Here is an 18815-nt window from a genome sequence, read left to right as displayed (position 1 = left end):
AAACCACGTGGCCCAGTCTGGCATGTGACCTCACCCACCAACCATGAGGGACTCTGGGCGCATTTCACATCATGAGACAGCTGAGTGCCAGCACTCACAGATCACCCGCCTGTGTGGGTGAAGCCAGGGCTTAAAGCAGATCTGCCAGATGCTGAAGTTCACACACAGCTGCAGCTGGGTGAGCAGCCTGGCACGAGAGCCAGGATCCAGTGGGAGAACAGTGTCGGGCAGGGTAAGAGTGCCCTCCTGGGTCAGGGGGATGAAAGTCCAGACACAAGGCCCCCCCGAGCTGAGTCTCATACTCTAGCTAGCTGGTTAGGACAGGGGAGGGGAAGCCCAGGCAAAGACCATGGCAGAGACAGCACCAGGTCCAAGGCGAGGCCAAAGCCAAAAGCTTGAGTGCTGGGGCAGCGAGGAAGGAGGCTTCTCCTCGGCTAGCAGAGCTGCCTGCAGCAGTTGCAGCCCCCAGCCAGGATGCCAATGACGCCCCGTCCACTGGGACAAACCCGTCTCCTGGGGCAGTGTGTGTCCCCTGGGGACCACGTGAGCCCTAAGTGAGAACAGCTGGTCCAGAAGCATCTGGAGACAGTGGGGCAGCAGGGCTGGGCACTCCATGAGGCGAGCCAGGGGCAGCCAGGGGGAGGCCCACTGTGGAGGACGCCGCTTCTCATGACGACTCTGTAAAGCGGTATCACCACCCCAGCTTACAGTGGGGAAACAGGCCCAGGAAGAGAAGGCAGCTTCCCAGGTTCATGCCAGCCAAGGGTACCAGGACGCAGTCAGCACCCAGCTCCTAAAGGCCCAGATCGGACCCCCTGATGGTACGGGGCTTCTGGGCAGATTGCTGAACAGCCAGGCTCTGCTCTGGTTCTGCCACCCCATCCTCAACCTCGAGACCAGAACAGACTCAGCTACCACCTCTCTGGGAGAGGAAAGGGATAAACAAGGCACCAAGCCCTATTCCTCAGCCTGGGCCCTGGGAGTGTCAGGACTTCAAAGGGAACACTGCACTACCAGAGTGGCACCACCAGGAGGCGCTCTAACTGAGCTCGGCCGGACCCAAGCTGGGCACAAGGTTGTCCCCACCGGGGACCCTGGCCAGGAATACAGCAGGACTCAGCGGCCCTCAGGGCTAAGCGAAGCTCTGCGGGGACCTGGACTCCTCGCCATGGCTGCTTCCTTCATCTGTGCTCTCAAATACCGGAGACTACTGTTATCGGTTCATCCGGGGCTTTAATGGGCCACATCTTATTGAGGGGATAAGATCAGGAAAGAATCCATCTCAAATTCCTTCCTGTCAGAGCCAGGAAAGCACGCATGTCCCTAGCCCTGCCCTTTGCTGCCTGGCTTCTGTCGGCCCAGTGTGGTCACTTCGGCTCCAGCCCTGGCTGGTGGGGACCCAGCTGGGTCTAAATCCAGGCTTGTCTTGTGCCCTGGCTGGTGACCTCCAGCAAATCACTAACTTCTTCCAAGCCCCCCTTTTCCCCTCCGTACAAATCCACAATCCACCAGAGATGCCAGGTACCTCGGTGCAGACCCAGCACACGGCTTACCCGTGGGTTCTCATGATGAGCCAATGTCTGTCAGTACCACCATTTTTGCTAAACCGAATGAGCACAGGTCCACACCCTGAGCCTGGGAAGGGCCGACAGGTGCGCCATGGTGGGCTCCCAAGGTGGCCTGGGTTGGTGCACCCACTCCACGCAGGAGCCTGGTACATGCCACCTCCAAGAGGCCCTGAAGACGCTGGGTGGTGGATGTAGGGACCACAATCCCCATCCACTGGCCCCCCTGGGCTCCAAGGGGAACTCCTGCCCCACAAAGTGCAACCTATGGCATCAATTCCATAGGCAAGGAGCCCAGGCACCGCAGCGCCCATGGTGCATGCAGACGGCTGCTGCCACGTTGGGCGGATGCTGCCAACTTCCCACTTGTACAGGCGCAGGATACCAGGAGTCCCCACGGCAGGTTGCCTGGCTGATGGGCGGCACAGCTGAGCATGGGGCCTGGCTGGGTACCAAGCATCACGGCAAAAGTGGCCTCAAGTCAGCGCTGTAAGCCTCACAAGGCCACCAGGCCCTTGCCAGAGGGAGAACCGACACTCCAGCCCTTCCCACGAGGACAGAAAGGCCCAGGGGCCGGGCAGGCCAGGTGGGGGCTGTTCAGTCCCAGGCAAGGCTGCCAGGGAAGAGGAGAGACAAATATGGAGCCTGGTGTGTGTCCTACACCACCGCGGGCAGCGAGTGATGGCACCCGAACTCCCGCCCCTCACCTTGGGGTGGGGCACCCACGGGGACAGCAGGACTAGGTGGGCAGGTGAGCGCTGCAGCACTGGGTGGCACTCTGGGACAAGTGGACCTGCTTCCCGTGGCCCCGGCTGGTGTGCCCCCCCCGCCCCGGGAACTCACCTGCCCTCACTCTCCAGGAATGCCGAGCTGCTGCCCTCCGCCAGGGCCGCGCTGACGGGCGACAGGCAGAATGGGGAAGAGAAGGCATCCGAGTCAGAGTCGAAGGAGCTGTCCCTGCTGACGCCATCGGCCGACAGCTCCAGGGAGCCCTCCTCCTCCCCAGCCTCCAGCCGAGGCTCCCGGCCCTCCTCGGTCCCGTCCTGCGAACTGACTGCAGACAGGATCCCGGAGTCGCTGTGGGCGGGCTGTGAGGCAGGGAGGGGACTGTCCACCCCAGGGCCCGGGGCCAGCTTCTCCCTGTTCTCGGGTGAAGGGCTGATGTGCACGGCATCCTGGACGCTCTGGGCCACCGCCGGGATGTCCTCCTCTTGGGGGATCAGGGTGGGCCTCGGCTCCATGGGGGAGGCCTGGTGGGCGACCCCCGTGCTCAGGGTGCGGTGGCGCCGAGAGTGCAGGGCCTTGCGCACGGGGGAGCTCTCGGGGGTGATGTAGCGCAGGGCCTCCTCGTCCTGCCTCTGGATGCGGGTGTTGGGGACCCACGCCAGGATCAGGGTGGTGCCCAGCAATTCGTCCTTCTCCATGTACAAGCAGAGATACCCTGCGGGGAGCGGCAGAACAAGTTAGACTGTGTGGGCTGCCGGAGGCTCTGTCCCCACAGGGCCACGCCTGGCACAGCACACAGGGAGTGCGATGCAGAGTGGCCTTGAGAAAAATGGCAGACCACACTGTGGGCACTGTCCAGGCTCAGCTCTCGCAGTGTTTCTGGGGCAGCAGCCCATGCAGCGGGCTCCCTGCGCTTCCCAGGCTCAGGTGCCTGGCCCACCTGGCACGTGGCATGCCTGTCTGTGTGAGCCCAGGGCAGTAGGGAAGCCCAGAAGCCTCTGGAAACCAGTGTCCCGCAAAGAGGGATGCGCAGGCTGCAGACCTGATTTGACAAGAATGAATCACGAGGGGCGGTGCTTGGCTTTCCAGGCAGCCAGGGTATGCTGGCCTTCCTTTCCTTTCTTAAGTGCAGTGTTTTGGTGCAGGGGCTGGATCCCAGGGCTGCCATGATTCCTGGCGTCACATACACTGGTGACTAGGATGGAGAACAGTTCTCCAAGCCCAGCAGTGAGGGGCTGGGCACGTGTTTTTTGGGGACAAGTGGCATTTCCAGAGGCAGCCCCCAGGGGCTTCAAGGCATCTCAATCCAGCACTCCACTCCCGGGCTCCTCACCCCTATGTGAGCCCCATCACCAGGAGCCTGCGCCCTCAACACAGCTCTTGGGGCTCCGGCTCCAGCCAGCATCTCCTGGGCACCATTCCGGTTTCCCAGAGAGGACAAGAAACTTGGGGACATCGGCCAGCACATGTCCGAGTCCCAGGAAGGTGGGGCTGGGATGCCCACGGCCGGCTGCTGAGACGGGGAGGGGAGCCTGAGACCTCCGCCCACGCTGCCCCCCACCAACCATCCGTCAGGTCCCACAGGAACACGCCACGGAGCTGCCTGGGCAGCTGCTATTCTTTGATTTATGCCCAGAGTGACACCCTCGCACCGCAAACTCAGAGCCGAGCACGTCTGCCCTTCAACTCTCCGTGGGGTGACACCACACGTGGTCAGGGGGCCGCTACAGCACCCTCCAGGGTCCTGAGCCCCGGGACCCAGCTACAGGCCGCAGAAGAGGCATGGGCACTGTGCGTCCCAGAGCTGGTCGGCCTCCGAGCACGCGTGTCCTCTCCCACCTACCAGAGGTCTGCCGGCGCCCAGGAGCTGGACGGCAGCACAGACCCATTCAGGGGTCAGCTGCTCACCCTGGAGGAAGAAACAAACCTGTCTCCTTTTTTATGTGCCAGGGCTTGTGGCTTTCAGCACCTGGGTTCAGAGCACAGCCTGGCCCTGTCAAACGGGCCTGTGGCTCTGCTAGAGCTGACAAGGGCACAGGAAAGCGTGGCTCCCCCGGGACCGTGAGTGTCTCGGGTCTCGGGAGTGGCTGCAGTGACACAGAGGGAGTCTGGAAAGCTCCTCCTATCCCCTTCACCCTGCAAAGCTAGAGGAGAAATCTGGTTCCGGATTCCCACATGTGGGTGAAGGAAGAACAAGACTTGTGTTTTCGGGAGAATCCCTGCCCAACCAGCCTCCCATCCCTGGGCCTTGGCCCTCGGGATCTCCCCTCCCTCATTCTGTACCCTCAGGGGCTCCCTCCCCGGCCTGTACTCTGGGGCCTCCCCTCCTCCGCTCACCTGGGTGATGCTCCCCCAGGCCCTGCAGCCCCTCGGGCGGGTGCACACAGACATTGTTCTTGGAATAGATGATCTCTCCATCCAGGACAGAGGGGGACCCACCACTGCCACTGGGGGTGAGGGTCAGGAGGTCCGAGGCTTTGGAGGAGGCGCGGCGAAGGAGGCGGCCCAGAGACATTGCTGGGTGCGTGTTTCCATCCTCTGCACTCTGCGGCCCAGGCAGGGCTCGTCACGACCACCTGGGGGAGGAGAGCGGGGATGCATCGGTGGACAAGGTCGTGCACATGCCCCAAGAGTCCCCAGGGCTGTGCCCCGCCTCGCACCAGCAGACACCCCAGGGATGCCGGTTAACCATGGAACAGGCCCCGCCAGCGCAACGCTGTTCGTGGGGTGCTCGGCTCCACCTCAGCTGCTTGCTCTTCCCAGGGCATCCCGTGTGCTGCAGGATGTTGAAGCAGCATCCCTGGGCTCGGTCCACCATGTGGCACTGACATCTCCCTTCCCAATATAACTGAAGATGTCTCCAGACATTACCAAGCATCCTCTGGGAACAAAGCTGTCTCCTCTGAAAGCCACCAGGCTGGGGTGAACCTGTTCCCAAGGAGCAATCTCATCAACCCGCAGAGATTCCTCTTCCTGGTTCTCACTGGGATCAGGACCACACCCTTCCTTCTGGAACTTGTACCCCTCCTCATGCTTCCCAGCCTCCTCCTGCCCATCTGGAGTCTTCCCTGGCATCCCGATGCCCATGGTGCCACAAATATTTGAAGGACCGTACGATTCATTAAAAAAACAAAAACAAAAAAACCCCACAAAACACCACAGGGCTGGGGATTTAGCTCAGTGGTTCCACCACCTGCTTCGAAAGCACAAGGTCCTGAGTTCAATCCCTGGTACAAAAAGAAAAAAAATAAAAAAACACCACTGGAAACAAGAGAATCAGTATCCAGAATATATAAAGAAAGGATTAAAAAAAAAAAAGGAACGGTATGGAGAATATATAAAGAACTCCTATGAAGTCTCTCTAAAAAGAGTCAAAATCTTAATAGAGAAAATGGGCAAGTCACACAGAAAGAAAACCAAGGAACTGATACCATGGAAAGAGAGTCTCACTGATGGTTCCAGGGGTACAGAGGATAAGGCGCTTGCGCGGGCTTTGCAGCACTCTGGGGTGGTGGCAGTGGGGCCAGTGATTGGATCTGGTAGATCTGGTCCCCTTGAGACTTTCAGGAAATGCCCTGGGATGGTTTTTCAAAGTGCAGGTTACAGCCCTCCCGATAGTGGATGCCGAAATCAATTCAGTGGGTTGAGACCAGCACACGAGGATAAAGAAGAGAAAGAAGAGAAAATGTCCCTGTGTGCTGAGTGCAGTGGGGCGTGGTGCTGGGTCGGGGAGCTTCTGCTTTGCAGGGGCCCTGGGAGTCAGCAACCCGGACGCACATGTGCATCTCCACTCCCAACGCCTGACCTGCAATGGTTGACTTCACAGAACTGGAAGAGCAGCGTGTGTTCTGATTTGAACTCAGGTCTTTTCCCAGCTAGTAATCTTCGACAGGATACTCTCTCAAGATGCCTGGCAGTGGCAGCTGCTGTTGGGTAGATGAAGTGGACTAAATGCATTCCTAACTTACAATATTTTCTTTTTTCAATTAAAAAAAATTTTTTTTTTCTGAGAAGTCTCATGTACTACAGTGTACATATAAAGTAATTTGGAAGAGTCTTGAGTAGAAACCCTGCCCCTCTCCACAAGGAGCCAACCATGAGGGTGTTCATCAGCCAGTCTGCACCTACAGAAGCCAGAAATAACATAGATCTGGGCAACGACTCTGAGAACCAATCAGAGGTATGCACATGGATGATGCTCACAAACACACACACCAAGCCGAGCCATGGAACGCCCGAGGCACAAGGCCCTCTGTGCACATGAGGAGATGAGTATGCAGCTGAACTGCATCCTGGTTGTGAATTATGAGTGTCTGGGACAGGCACACGCTGGGCAGGTGCGGACCAGCTTCATAAGAGTGTTCAGGGGAGTGGCTGGGGTGGGACCACCCCACAAAAGGGGCTTCCACCTTATCTCTTCAAGAAAAAGTCTTGAAGCCAAAATAACATTATGGACTGTGGGTGGGGAAGCCAAACATGGTACATGGATTATACTCAACGTTCAACAAGAACATTCTGACACACTGTTATGGCTTCTATCTAGATGTCCTCCCCAAGTTTCGCTGCTCATCAGTGGGGCTTTGGGGAGTGGCTGGATCACGGGTGTGTGGTACGGATCATGGGTGGGTGGTACTGGATTAGTCCTGATTGGTTTAGCACAGTTCTTGGTGTGGATGACGGACTTAGTGAAGAGGGAAGGCCCAACCTGGGTGTAGGTGGCACCAAGCAACAGGCTTGTACCCTGAATGGAATAAAAAGGGAAAGAAGGCAGCTCACTGCTTCCTGCCTGCCCTGCCATGGACCATTTCCCCTCTGCTGAGGCAACCTGCCTTGGAGCCAGCTGACCATAAACTAAAACCTCTATAAAGTCTGAGCCAAAATAAGCCTCTCCTCCTTTAACTTGTAGGTGTCCAGTATATTGTTTCAGCAACAGAAAGTAACTAAGATACGCATGGTACAATGTCAATGGACCCTGAGGATGACACCTCGGGGATAGGCATGTGTTGCTTAACAGCAGGGATGCATTCGGAGAAACCTGTCACTAGGCAATTCCGTCACTGTGCAAACACCAGTGTCCTGACACTAACAAAGCCAACTACATCACCATGAGGCAAGAGACTCTCGTGGAGTCACCAGCAGACCAGGGCCCATCCTTGATGGAAAGGTAGTGGGCAACTGCAAGCCAGACACAAAAGACAGATACAGTATCACATGACCGCTTCTAGGAAGACCCTGGACTAGTCGGAGTCAGAGACAGAAAGCGGACAGGTGGTCGCCAGGGCCGGGGTTCGAGGCACAGGGGCTTAGGTTTGGGTATGGAGTCTGAGTCTGGGGAAGGTGAAAGGTCCTGGAAACGGCAGTGACGGTGGCACAGTGGTAAAATGGCACATTTCACACATGCTTTACCACCATAAAGCGACGTGAGAGAGTACTGATTGGTGGGAGGGGTCTGGGGTGTGTCACATTGTTCTTTGAACTGTCTGCATTTTTGACACTTTTCCAAAAATCCACTGCTGACAGAGAGTGCTCCCTAGATCCGATCTTTTTACTGCCGGCACCTAGGCAGGCTCTGGGGCGGAGGAAGGGGCAGCTCACTCAGCAAGACCAGCCCCGGCCTGCAGGAGGCGGAGTGGGGGGTCTCAGTGGGGACAGCCACTGTCCCAGGTCCAGGTGGCTCACTGCTTGATCTTCAGTCCCACCTGCCTCTCTGGGAGCCCCGCCTCTGACCCGCACTCCCTCAGCGCCCCCTGTATATTTCCAGTTGTCTCCATGGCTACCAGCTCTCCCCAAATATAACACTCCACCAACCTCTCGGCAGCCCAGGAGCTGCCAGTCCCATCCTGGCATCTTTCAACCAACAGATTCACTGCTCCAGTCTCCCCCACTGCCAAGGCCCCCAACATCAGCATCACCTTTACAAACACAGTGCTACCTCGATTCACGAAAGCTTCTGTTTGCGAACAATTTGGTGCACAAGCAGAAGCATCTGGAAAAATTGTTTTTCTTTGCAAACATGCAAATTTTGTTTGTTGTGATGATCACAAACCTGGCTATCTTTCCCGCATGAACATGAACGTGGCCATCTTTTCCAGAATCATGGAATGAATTAAGTTTATGACTCAAGGCACCGCTGTGCTGTGCTGGGCGCTGGGGCCCAGCCCTGGACCTCGCCTCCAGAGCCCCACCCACTGGGGCCCCCACAGTGCAGCCTCTCCCCATCCGAACGCTCCCAGTCGGGCTGCAGAATGGATTTTGCCTCTTGGTCCAGGGGTCAGCAGACTTACTCTGCAAGGGCCAGTAGCAAGACTTTCAGCTGCCAGGCTGGATGCCTCTCGTGACCACGCAGTTCTGCCCTTGGAGACAGAGTGTCCCAGACAAGGAGCCAAGGGGAGTGACAGTCTGACACTGAAATTCTATAGCTTGGATTTCTGTAATTTCCACATCCTGGCCAGCCTCCCTGGGAAGCCTTGTGTCCGCTCCTGGCTGAGTTGTGAGCCTCGGTAACAACAATCACACAGCAACCTACATATCGGAACATGTGGTGTTTCCCATTGGTCATCTGAAATAGCCACGGCCTTATTCTAACTTAGTTGTCCACAAAATTTTCAGAATTCAAGAATTCTTGAGGAATTAAAAGGTCAGTTAATAAGCCATACACGAGAACAGAACCCTTTTCCTGAGATGGGCCATCCCTGATAAAAATACAATGTAAGCCACACGCACAATTTACAATTTTCTAGCCATCACCATTTAAAAAGGAAATAGAAACAAGTGAAATTAATTTTTAAAACATGGGGTTGTAACCCAGTGCATTCAAAATAGTGTCCTTTGAGTGCATACTCAATATGAAAAAATGATTAATGATATATTTCACCTTCTTAAAGTCTTAAAATCTGGTGTGTCACTTACACACATCTCAGATCCCACCAGCCACCATTCTCACGCTCGGTGGCGGCCGTGGCCTCTGTGGTGACCAAGGCACAGGCAGGGCCAGGCCACTCTTTTGAAGGCTCGAGTGGCCATGACTTAGTGACTCACCAGACTTGGCTGCCAACAACTCTCGGCTGCTTCCATCAAGTGAAGATGCGTTACCACGATTGAGGATAACCAAAAGAATGTGCTGGAATTTTGGAAAGGGATTCCAGAACACACCATTTCCCAACAAATGTGAAGCCCCATTGCAGCCCCAGGAGGTGTGTCCTAGAAGGGCAGTTTTGGAAAAGAGAGAACAGGTTGCCAGCACCCGGTCACTCAGGAGCAGAAAATCCAGGGACCCTTTCTCCTGGTGCAGGGTTCTGGCTCCTCCTCTACCAGGGCACCCGGTGCACAAGGGCCTCCCACACCCTCCCTGGTCCTAGACAGACCAGACCAGGGAGTGTCTGTTAAACATTAGACAGAGTTACTTGCTCTCTATGATAATTCTTAGGTAAGAATTATTATTTGTATAACCTATTTGCTCTTTTGTGAACCTGTTTCACCTAAATTAATCCTGCTTCCCAACCTCTGGTCTCCATCAAACTCCAAGTACCCTTTAAACCACATGATCCAAAAATATGTGTATATTTTCTACTATGTTCTGTGTCCTATCTAAAAATGAATGAATTAAAAATGCAGCCAGTGCAATTATATCATAGCTTGCTTTCGGATATATGATAAATACATTTTCCCCAGGTGTTATGGGTTGAAGTATGTGTCCTAAAATTCATGTGTTGAAATTTTCATCCCCAGAATGCGACTTTATTTGAAGAAGTAATCAAGTTAAAATGAGGTCACTGAGGGGCAGGGATTTAGCTCAGTGGTTTCGCCACCTGCTGCCCAAGTGCAAGGACCCAAGTTTGATCCCCGGTACCAAAAAAAAAAAAACAAAAACGAGGTCACTGTGATGAGCCCTAATCCAGTGTGCCTGGAGCCCTTACAAATGGAGGAAATTTGGAGACCAACACAGCTACACAATGAGAGGACCGTGTGACTACGAAGACAGCCATCTACCAGCCAAGGAGGGAAAGCAAAGCCCACTTCCCTCCCAGCCTTGCTACCACCTTAACCTTGGACTTCCGGTTTCCAGAACTGAAATAAATGCCTGTTGTTGGAGTGGCCCAGCCTCCGTTAACTTGGTACAGAAGCCCACTTATTATCAAAGCTGAACATTTTAACTGCCCGCCCTCCGTCCTAGTAGCCACATGAAAGACACGGGCACACCATTTCCGAACCAACATTTGGGGGCCTTCAGTTTCCAAATGGGTGCTAAATCATAACTCTACATGTAAGTCATCATCTGCAGGCTCATTATGTCAAAGGATACTTCCTGGGGTTCCTGACCATTTCCCCAGGAGAATAAACAGAAGCCCCGAATATGGTACCCAGCGGATTTCTGCACAGGTGCCAGCATTACCGGGGATTTAAACCTGCCAGTTTGGCAACTGGAAAATGGTTACTTGATGCCCAGTGCACTTGAGCAGATGACATAATACTGATTAGTCATCTCTGCTCCTCCTGTGAATTATCTGTGTGCACTGCTGACGTCTCAGTAGAGTGCTGGAAGTCTCATTTCTGTGGAAGAGGTCTTCCTTAGAAAGGTGACATCCTGTGCACAGTTGCTCATCTCTTTTTCCGAATTTGCTGTTTATCTTTTAATTGCACCATCCATTTTGAAGAACAGAAGTTTCAAATTCTTATGCAAGTGATGGTCACTTTTCTTCAATTATTTCTTTTATTATTTTTTAATTGTAGAGGCCTTCCCAAGACAGAGATCCATTAAACATTGCTTTATATTTTGTTCTACTTTTCTTATGGCTTTAATTTCCAATGAAATACCTCTGATATTTCAAAAAGCCCAAATGAAAGTGTGCATTTACCTGAAAACGTCTTAAATGTCAACTAAGGTATCAACCAGTTCAATGGGTGAGTGTTTATGTTGTTTTTATTGCTGTTTCCTGCTTTTATTGTTTATTTGATTATCTGCATGCTAAAAACAGGTAAGCTGACTATAGCTTGATAGAGCTGAGATTTTCTTTAATATAAAAATTTCATTAAAAATAAAAGACAAAGCCCTTAGAACTGGGCATGGGGCACATGCCAATAATCCCAGCACTTTGGGAGGCTGAGGCAGGAGGATTGCAAGTTCGAGCCCAGCGGGAGCAACTGAGATCTTGAGTCAAAGTTTTAAAAAGGGCTGGGGTGTGAAGGACCTGGTTCAATCCTCAGTACTGAAAAAGAGAAGTGTGGACACTTAGCTGTGGCCCAGAGACCACTGTGGTCTGGCCACCCTCAGAGCTCCTCCCTTAACACACACAGGACACGTGTGTGCATTCGCACATATGATCCACAGTCCTCACACCAGCAGTGTGCTCCGATTAGAATAACCCAGAATGGCCCAGCTCGGCCAGAAGCAGGGCAGTGTGGGCAGCTAACCCCTCCAGGCTGCTGCCCACCCCACGGGGAACAGCACAGAAAAGCCACATTGCGGGACGCACAGCACTTGCTCTTCCACCCTCCCTGGGCCGGTGGCCCACAGGGTGCACGGTCTTTGGGCTCCAGCCCCGAGGCAGGCAGTTCCGGCTCACATACCACAGCTTCCGAGGCCCAAGCGGCCTCCAGCAAGCTCTCAAAGGCACCTGGCTGCAGGTGCTCCAGTTCCTGCAGCAACTCCGCCCTGGAGCCCATCTCGTGTGAGACATAACGGCTGCCACCAGCCAGAAGGCCCATGCGTGTGTTCTCACCAGGGGCCTCCTCCTCAAGGCAGGCTGGAACCCATCGTCACAGGCCGCCACCCCACCCGCCACCTCTGGGTCAGAACAGCTGTGGACACGCGAGTCCTGAAGTGTGGAGTGCTAGCTGTGGGAACTTCGTTCCTACTCCACGTGGGCAGGGCCCTAATGACAGTGACGGTATACCAGGTTCCCAGGTGGGTTCCCCACCCCGCGCAAGGTCAGAAGAAAGCAACGAGACCCCAGGAGAAAAACTGCTGCTGTCTGCTGTGGGCCACATGACGGCCCCAAGCCAGGCAGATCAAGCCAGACTGGTGGCAGGGCTTCCTCGGAGCAGGCGGGTCCCCAGCTCCACCTCCAGCTGCCTGTCGGTGCACCACACCACACTAACACACACCACACCCGTGCACACACAGTACATGCCACATACACGCAGTCACCACTCACCCATGCACCACGCACACCGCACTCAGGCACAAAACATACTATGCACAATGCTCGGTCCTGTGTATGCACTCATGTGACCCACACCCTCCCTCCGAGCCACTATCAGCCCCGTCTGTTCTCCCCTGCAGCTGGCCAGCCACTCGTGGGCTCTTCTGCACAGACAAGGACGCGTTCCAGGCTGGGGTGTCCTCCCCTCCCCTCCAAGCCCCTGGACAGGACTAAGGAGGACTGGGGTTCGAGGTGGCTCCAGATGCAGAACCCTCCCCAGCCCAATGCTCCCATGTCTCAGGTCAGTAAATGGATCCCCAGGCAGCACCTGGCATTCCCACACAGCACAGCCTCATAACCCAAATGCTGGTCTGGGGCAGCGGCATGCACCCCAAATCCTGCGGGTTCCATCGCCCCGACACAGCCCTATAGCTCAACATGTCCCTAAGAACCAGGGCAGGCGAAGTGAACCCACAGGGTTACAGGGCTCCCCCGCAGCTGCCGGACAGATGCAAAGGACAGTGTCCAGCTCTCCATGAGGACCCCAGGGCCACCTGGCCAAGACCGCTTGGGAAGCGACCCCAGGTCAGGTGGCCCTAATGTGCAGGGGGCTCTTCAGGGCTGTGCTCGGAGGGCAGCAGCTCTGGGAGGGGATAAGAAGGGGCAGGAGACAGGGAGGGGAGGACAGCAGGCCCCTCAGGGAGAGTGGGTTTTTCAGAGCTCTAACCCTTGCTCAGCCCAACCTCCCCACGACTGCAGGTGGCCCTGTCTCGGCCTGAAGGGCACAGGGACCAATCTGTGTGCAGCCGAAACCCACTCACCCAAGTCCAGCATCCCAAAGCAGTCTGCAGGGCCCCATGGGTGCCCTCTGCACCCGCCTCTTCCTCACCCCAACCCTGTGGGGGTATGCGGGGCAGGGGATGGCAGCAGAAAGGCAGTGGTGTCCAGGAGGGAATCTGGCTGGGCATCAGAGTCCCCCCTCTGCATAGAAGAGAAGCCAGAGGGCCCCGGGGAGCCCTTCAGAGGAGAGTCAGGTCCCCAGGGAGACAGGTCCGCACGTGCTGGGTGGGGGTACAGGGTGGAGGGGGTCAGGCCACCGCACAGAGGGTCCTGAGTGCAGAAGGCACGAGGAGGGAGGATGAGGGAGACAGGGCCTGGCCCTGTGCTGAGGACGGGGGGAACCACCGCCACAGCAGTCAGGGAGGGGCTCAGGCTCCAGCCTGGAAGGGGAAGCAACTGTGGGGACCCACGGCGGTGCCACTGGTCACAGTGACAGTCCCACAGCTCTGTGCAGCACTGAATGTTGCTGAAACGTGCCCTTCACCATAATCTAACTCACCACCAAAACTGATAGAATGCGGCTGTGTGGTTCTCTTTGTACTTTCTGCTCATTTTTCTGTCAACCTAAAACTACTCAAAAAAATCAACAAAACAGAAATCTGCACCCGGATGTTTATTGTAGACTTGTTGCTAATTGCCAAAACTTGGAAGGATCCAACACATATGTCCTGCAACAAGTGAACAGGTAAATAAGCTCCGGTCCATCCAGACAATGGGATATCATGTGGCACTGAGGAGAACCAGGCTGTCATGCCGCAGAAATGCACGGAGGAAGGTTAAGTGGGTACTGTTAAGAAGCCCATAGGAAAGGCGACCTACAACAGTGTTATTCCAATCACACCTCAAGCATCCCTAAATCTAAAATCCAAAACGCTCCAAATCCAAATCTTCTTGAGGGCCAACATGATCTCACTAGTGAAAAATTCCACACCTGACTTCTTGTGACAATCACAGTTAAAATGCAGGTGCACTAAGTGCATGGGCCATGTGAATATTCAACACATACGTGAAACAGAAATACATTCTGTGGTAGACTTTGGCCCTATCCCCAAGATATCTTTTTATGTATATACAAATATTCCAAAATTCAAAAATATCTGAACTCCAAAGCATTCTGGGCCCAAGCATTTCAGATAAGGGATACTCAACCTTTATGTGACATTCTAGAAAGGACAAACTACGGAGGCAGTGAAAAGAACAGTGGCCTGGGTACAGCGGTGCACACCTGGAATCTCAGCTACTCGGGAGGCTGAGGCAGGGAGGGGAATGCAAACTCAAAACTAGCCTGGGAAACCTCAAAAGACCTCCTCTCAAAATAAAGAAAAATTTTGGTACCGGGGATCGAATTTAGGACCTTTATGAGGCAGGCAACAGCACCACTGAGCTAAATCCCACACAAAAAATTTTTTAAATAGCTGGGGCTGTAGTTCTGTGCTCCCTGGTTCAACCCCCAGTATTGCAAAAAAAAAGTTTAGTGGCTCCCAAGAGTTAGAAGAGAGGGACAGATGGACAGGCAGGGCAGAGGTAGGGCATGAAATCACTCTGTGACGCTGCAGTGCTGGACACACGTCATATATTTGTCCAAACCCACAGAATGCCCAGCCCCTTTACACCCTAATGTGAATCGTGGCTTCCAGCTGACAAGGACGCATCCAGGTTACAGATGGACCAGGCTGAGAAGCACGATGATAATGAAGAAACTGTGCCTGTGAGAGGCTGGGTCTTATTCGAGATCTATGCATCCACTCACATTTGTTGTGAACTTAAAACTGTTCTTAAAAAGTTAAGTCTTTTGGGAGGCTGAGGCAGGCAGAATCACAGGTTTGAGGCCCAGTCTGGACAATTTAACAACTTAGCGAGACTCTGTCTCAAAATTTTAAAAAATAAAATAAAAAAGGGCTGGAGATAAAGCTCATTACAAAGGGCCTGGGTTTGATCCCAAATACACACACACACACACACACACACACACACACACACACACACACACACAGCAAAGTCTTTAAGAAAAGGAAATATGATCTCCCTGGCTGGCAGGGTGGTGGGGGTAGTAGCGATTAAAGTGTAAGAATTATTTTTTAAATGAGGCCAAGATCAGGAAGCTGGCATTCAAACAGCAGGACAGGGTGGCGCTTTGTGCATGGATGCAGGAAATGGGCAGTTGCCAGGGCCAGGCAAAGGAGATCCAGGTGTCAAAGAGAACATCTGGTTCCCAGGCCCAAGTGGTCTGACGGGTCAGCCTCCTAATGACCTTGGATCCATAGACTCCTGACCTTGAGGTGCCCTCATGCACAAGACTGCAGAGCAGGTTATGCCTCTACCTTAGGGTCCTGGTGTCCATTGGGGTCAGAAGAGTGCGAAGGTGGCCATGACTCCCCGTAGATGACGAACTTCAAAAAGGCTGCCCAGGCCCAGAACTCACAGTGCAGGGGCACCCGGGGCCCCTTCCACGGCCAGGGGCTCTTTTCGACTTCAAAGAAGAGTATCAAGGGACAGAGACACTTTGAGCACAATCTTTACCACCCCCAGCAAAGCAACGGAGGCACAAATGTTCTAACAACAGCGGAAGCCTGCAGCAGAGACAGGCAGCTGGCTTTCTCATCTCTAGGAAGGACTGGGAGTTAACTGAGTCCAGCGCAGAGCACCTGTGCCGGTCACCACAGACCCAGAGAGACCAAGGTGGGTCCTCAACGACACAAACCTCCGGGCAGCTCCTCCGGCTTCACCTCCCAGAACGCCCTGCTCGGCGAGGATCCAAATGCCTTGCTTTGTTGACAGAGGGCAGCAATGCCGGCTTGGCAGCTGGCATAAACAGCGCAGAGATGGAGGGAAGCCAAGAGCTAGACTGTGCATCGGCTCGGGTGCACAGAAGAAGGGAGCGATCCACGACCGGGAAGGGGAAAAGAACGGCTTTGACACCCTATCGGGCACGGCACCCACAGGACCCTGTGCCATCCGTCAGAAGTCATTGGTGACCTCCAGTTAGGGCCAAGCTTTTGTGAAACGGCCTCTTGTGTAGTTGGAAAAGAAAGAACTGCTTGGCCCACCTCCAACAAAAATGCACACATGCTCATAAAACAAAAAGCCCTCCGCAGAGAGTCATTCTTTTTCATTAACCTACAACTTGGAAAAGTAGGATGTCTTTGAGGACCACGGACTCCCAGCTGTGGCAGCTCACAGGGGACAGACACGGGAGGTAAAGGCAGCTGCAGCTTCAGGAGAGTTTGGAGGTGGCTGAAGTGCAGGGGCTGGCTGTCTGCAAGGGAGAGGCGCCAGAAACAGCAGGCACCACGAGGAGGGAGCAGAGGGGACTTGGCCCGGGGCTGGAAGGGGCAGCAATTGGCTTCCTGCACAGCACCCTTGGGAACAGGCCTTCGTGCTGGCGGGAGCCACTGACAGCTGCAGGCGCCTTGTTAACCACACATGTTGGTTCCCGCGGGCCTGTGGCAGCCATGCACACGGATGCTGGCCCAGAGACAGCCGGAGCTTTGGTCACTTGTGGGGAAGTAGAAGGGCTGGGGTCTCCTCCAGCAAATATTTACAGGGGGTGGAACTGAGACATTTACTACCCAGAATTCTCCGCCCGGGGCAGACCGATTCAGACACTAGCAAAGAATCCTCCTATATTTAGAAGCAAGCGGTCGGTCATCGGGAAGCCAGGAGTGAACAAGACAGTGAAGAAATGACGTAACGAAGCCCGGCGTGGTGGCGCCCATAGGCCTGGCTGAGGCAGGAGGATCACAAGTTCGAGGTTGGCCTGGGCAACTTAGCAAGCCCTGCCTCAAAATAAACAAAAGAAAGGGCTGGAGATGGACGAGCGTGGTGGCACACGCCTGTACTCCCAGTGCTCTGGGAGGCTGAGGCAGGAGGATCACAAATTCAGGGCCAACCTAGGGGTAAAATTAAAAGATAAAAAACAGAAACAGGGCTGGAAACAGATCTTGGGGCTCTGGCCTCTTTTGAAAGCTTCCCTGTCCCTCGTGTATTAGCTTCCTGCAGCTGCTCTAACAGATGAGCATGCTGGTGACCACTGCTCACTGCAACAGGGCAGAGGCAGGTGGACGGCACCAGACACTTGGGAGCGTGAGTCAGGGGATGACGCCCACCGTGATTATTCAGTGGCCTTGTCCTTGGCTGCTCAGGAGCAACATGCCCTGTGCTTTGGTGGGCTCCAGGCAGCCAGCAGAGTAATCATCTGCTTTGCCCTGGACAACCAGCAGGGTGAGGCGACACCTGGCTAAACTTAGCAGAGCAGACACACGAAAACAAGGGTCCTTTTCCTCCTGCGGAGCATCTGCTAAGATGAAGCTGGAAGAGGCTTGGGCTCCCTCGCCCTCCTGCTGCCCTTCCTCCAACCTGAGCCACCACTGTCTCTGGGGAACCTGGCCTTGAGGGTCAAGGGGAGCTATTACTTCTGCAGGCACCAGATCAGAACCCCAGTCCTGGGGGCCACATGGTCTGCCAATGCTGGGTCCCCCTAATTCCCAGGATTCCGATGAGGCCCTGGGGGCCAACGTGCCTCGTCCTCTGGATTGCATTTTGATGCAGAAGAGAAACACATTTGCCACACAGGAGCACAGGGGAAGAAGCCCCATACAGGGGAGAGGACAGGCAGGCAGCTGGCACTGAACATGAAGTCCACAGACCAAGTCCCACAGGGGAAAGGACCTTTGCTACACCGCCCGACAGTCAAGGAGAGGAGGCTGGGTCCCACCTAGCTGAGACTTTCCTCTTCCAACCGTCCAGCTGTCACTCCGATTACCAACCACTCCCTGGAAACTCCCAAAGCCCACACCTCCAGGGAGAGACCATCTGCTCTTTTGCCCTTGACTCCAAATACAAACATCCTGTTTTCTCCCAAAGAGCCAATGAAGTTGGGCCAGAGAGAAGAAACTAAACTTGGAGATGAGCTCAGATCTGGGACCCAGGAAGGAAGAAACCCAAAAGGTAAGAAAGATACAGAGCCATCTAGGAAGATAGGAACATCCAATAAGCCCAGGCTGGAGACCCAAGGAGTCTTGCTGTCTCTTCCAAAGTAGAAGCTGATGCACAAAACAAAACTCAAAATTGGGGGAAACCTGTACTGACAACACCTCCAAAACCAATACAGCTGATTTGCTTAGAGAAAATCCTGGTCCCAGAGAGAGACAAAGCAAAAATGTATAGATCTGTGTTCGCCCGGCCTGATCCCCAGAACAGTTTGCAGGGACCCAGGCTCCAATCACGTTACAAAGATAAAACCGTACACAGGCCCAATGCTGAATTCCACATCTGCTAAGACCAGCTTTCCACCTAATGAAGTAAGTTCAAGCCCAGCCTAGGTAACACAGTGACTTAGTAAGACCCCGTCTCAAAATAAAAAAATTTAAAAAGGGCTGGGGATGTAGCTCAGTGTGAAGCCCCTGAGTTCAATCCCCAGCACTGAAACAACAATGATGACAACGACAACAACAAAAACCACAATGTTTTACCACTCTAGCTAAATGTGAAAAATCCAAATGATAGCCATTCATAATAATTAAAAATGTTAACAAGTACTTAC

General features: G+C 54.1%; 1 protein-coding gene across 10 annotated transcripts in view; it reads right to left on the bottom strand.

Annotated features, from left to right (window-relative positions):
• The window catches only part of Tbc1d16 (TBC1 domain family member 16), a 70754-nt gene that overhangs the window by 49948 nt on the left and 1991 nt on the right, over positions 1-18815 (bottom strand). For 8 of the 10 annotated variants that reach the window (XM_004860870.4, XM_004860874.4, XM_021241298.2 and 5 more), the window contains exons 2-3: positions 4629-4867; positions 2409-3006 (exon numbers count right to left, since the gene is read on the bottom strand). In XM_004860870.4, the coding sequence (XP_004860927.1) occupies positions 2409-3006; positions 4629-4806 (776 nt within the window). In that variant the 5' untranslated portion in view covers positions 4807-4867. Of the gene's footprint in view, positions 1-2408; positions 3007-4628; positions 4868-6096; positions 6224-9329; positions 9351-18815 lie in introns of those variants that run through there. The other 2 variants (XM_087208349.1, XM_021241297.2) reach the window with 2 other exon arrangements.

This window comes from Heterocephalus glaber, unplaced genomic scaffold, assembly GCF_053883595.1.
Source record: "Heterocephalus glaber isolate CG9 unplaced genomic scaffold, H.glaber_assembly_v1.0 deba00000937, whole genome shotgun sequence".
Taxonomy (NCBI): domain Eukaryota; kingdom Metazoa; phylum Chordata; class Mammalia; order Rodentia; family Bathyergidae; genus Heterocephalus; species Heterocephalus glaber.
The sequence above is the reverse complement of the archived record's forward strand: the minus strand, read 5'-3'. Positions and strand labels throughout refer to the sequence as shown.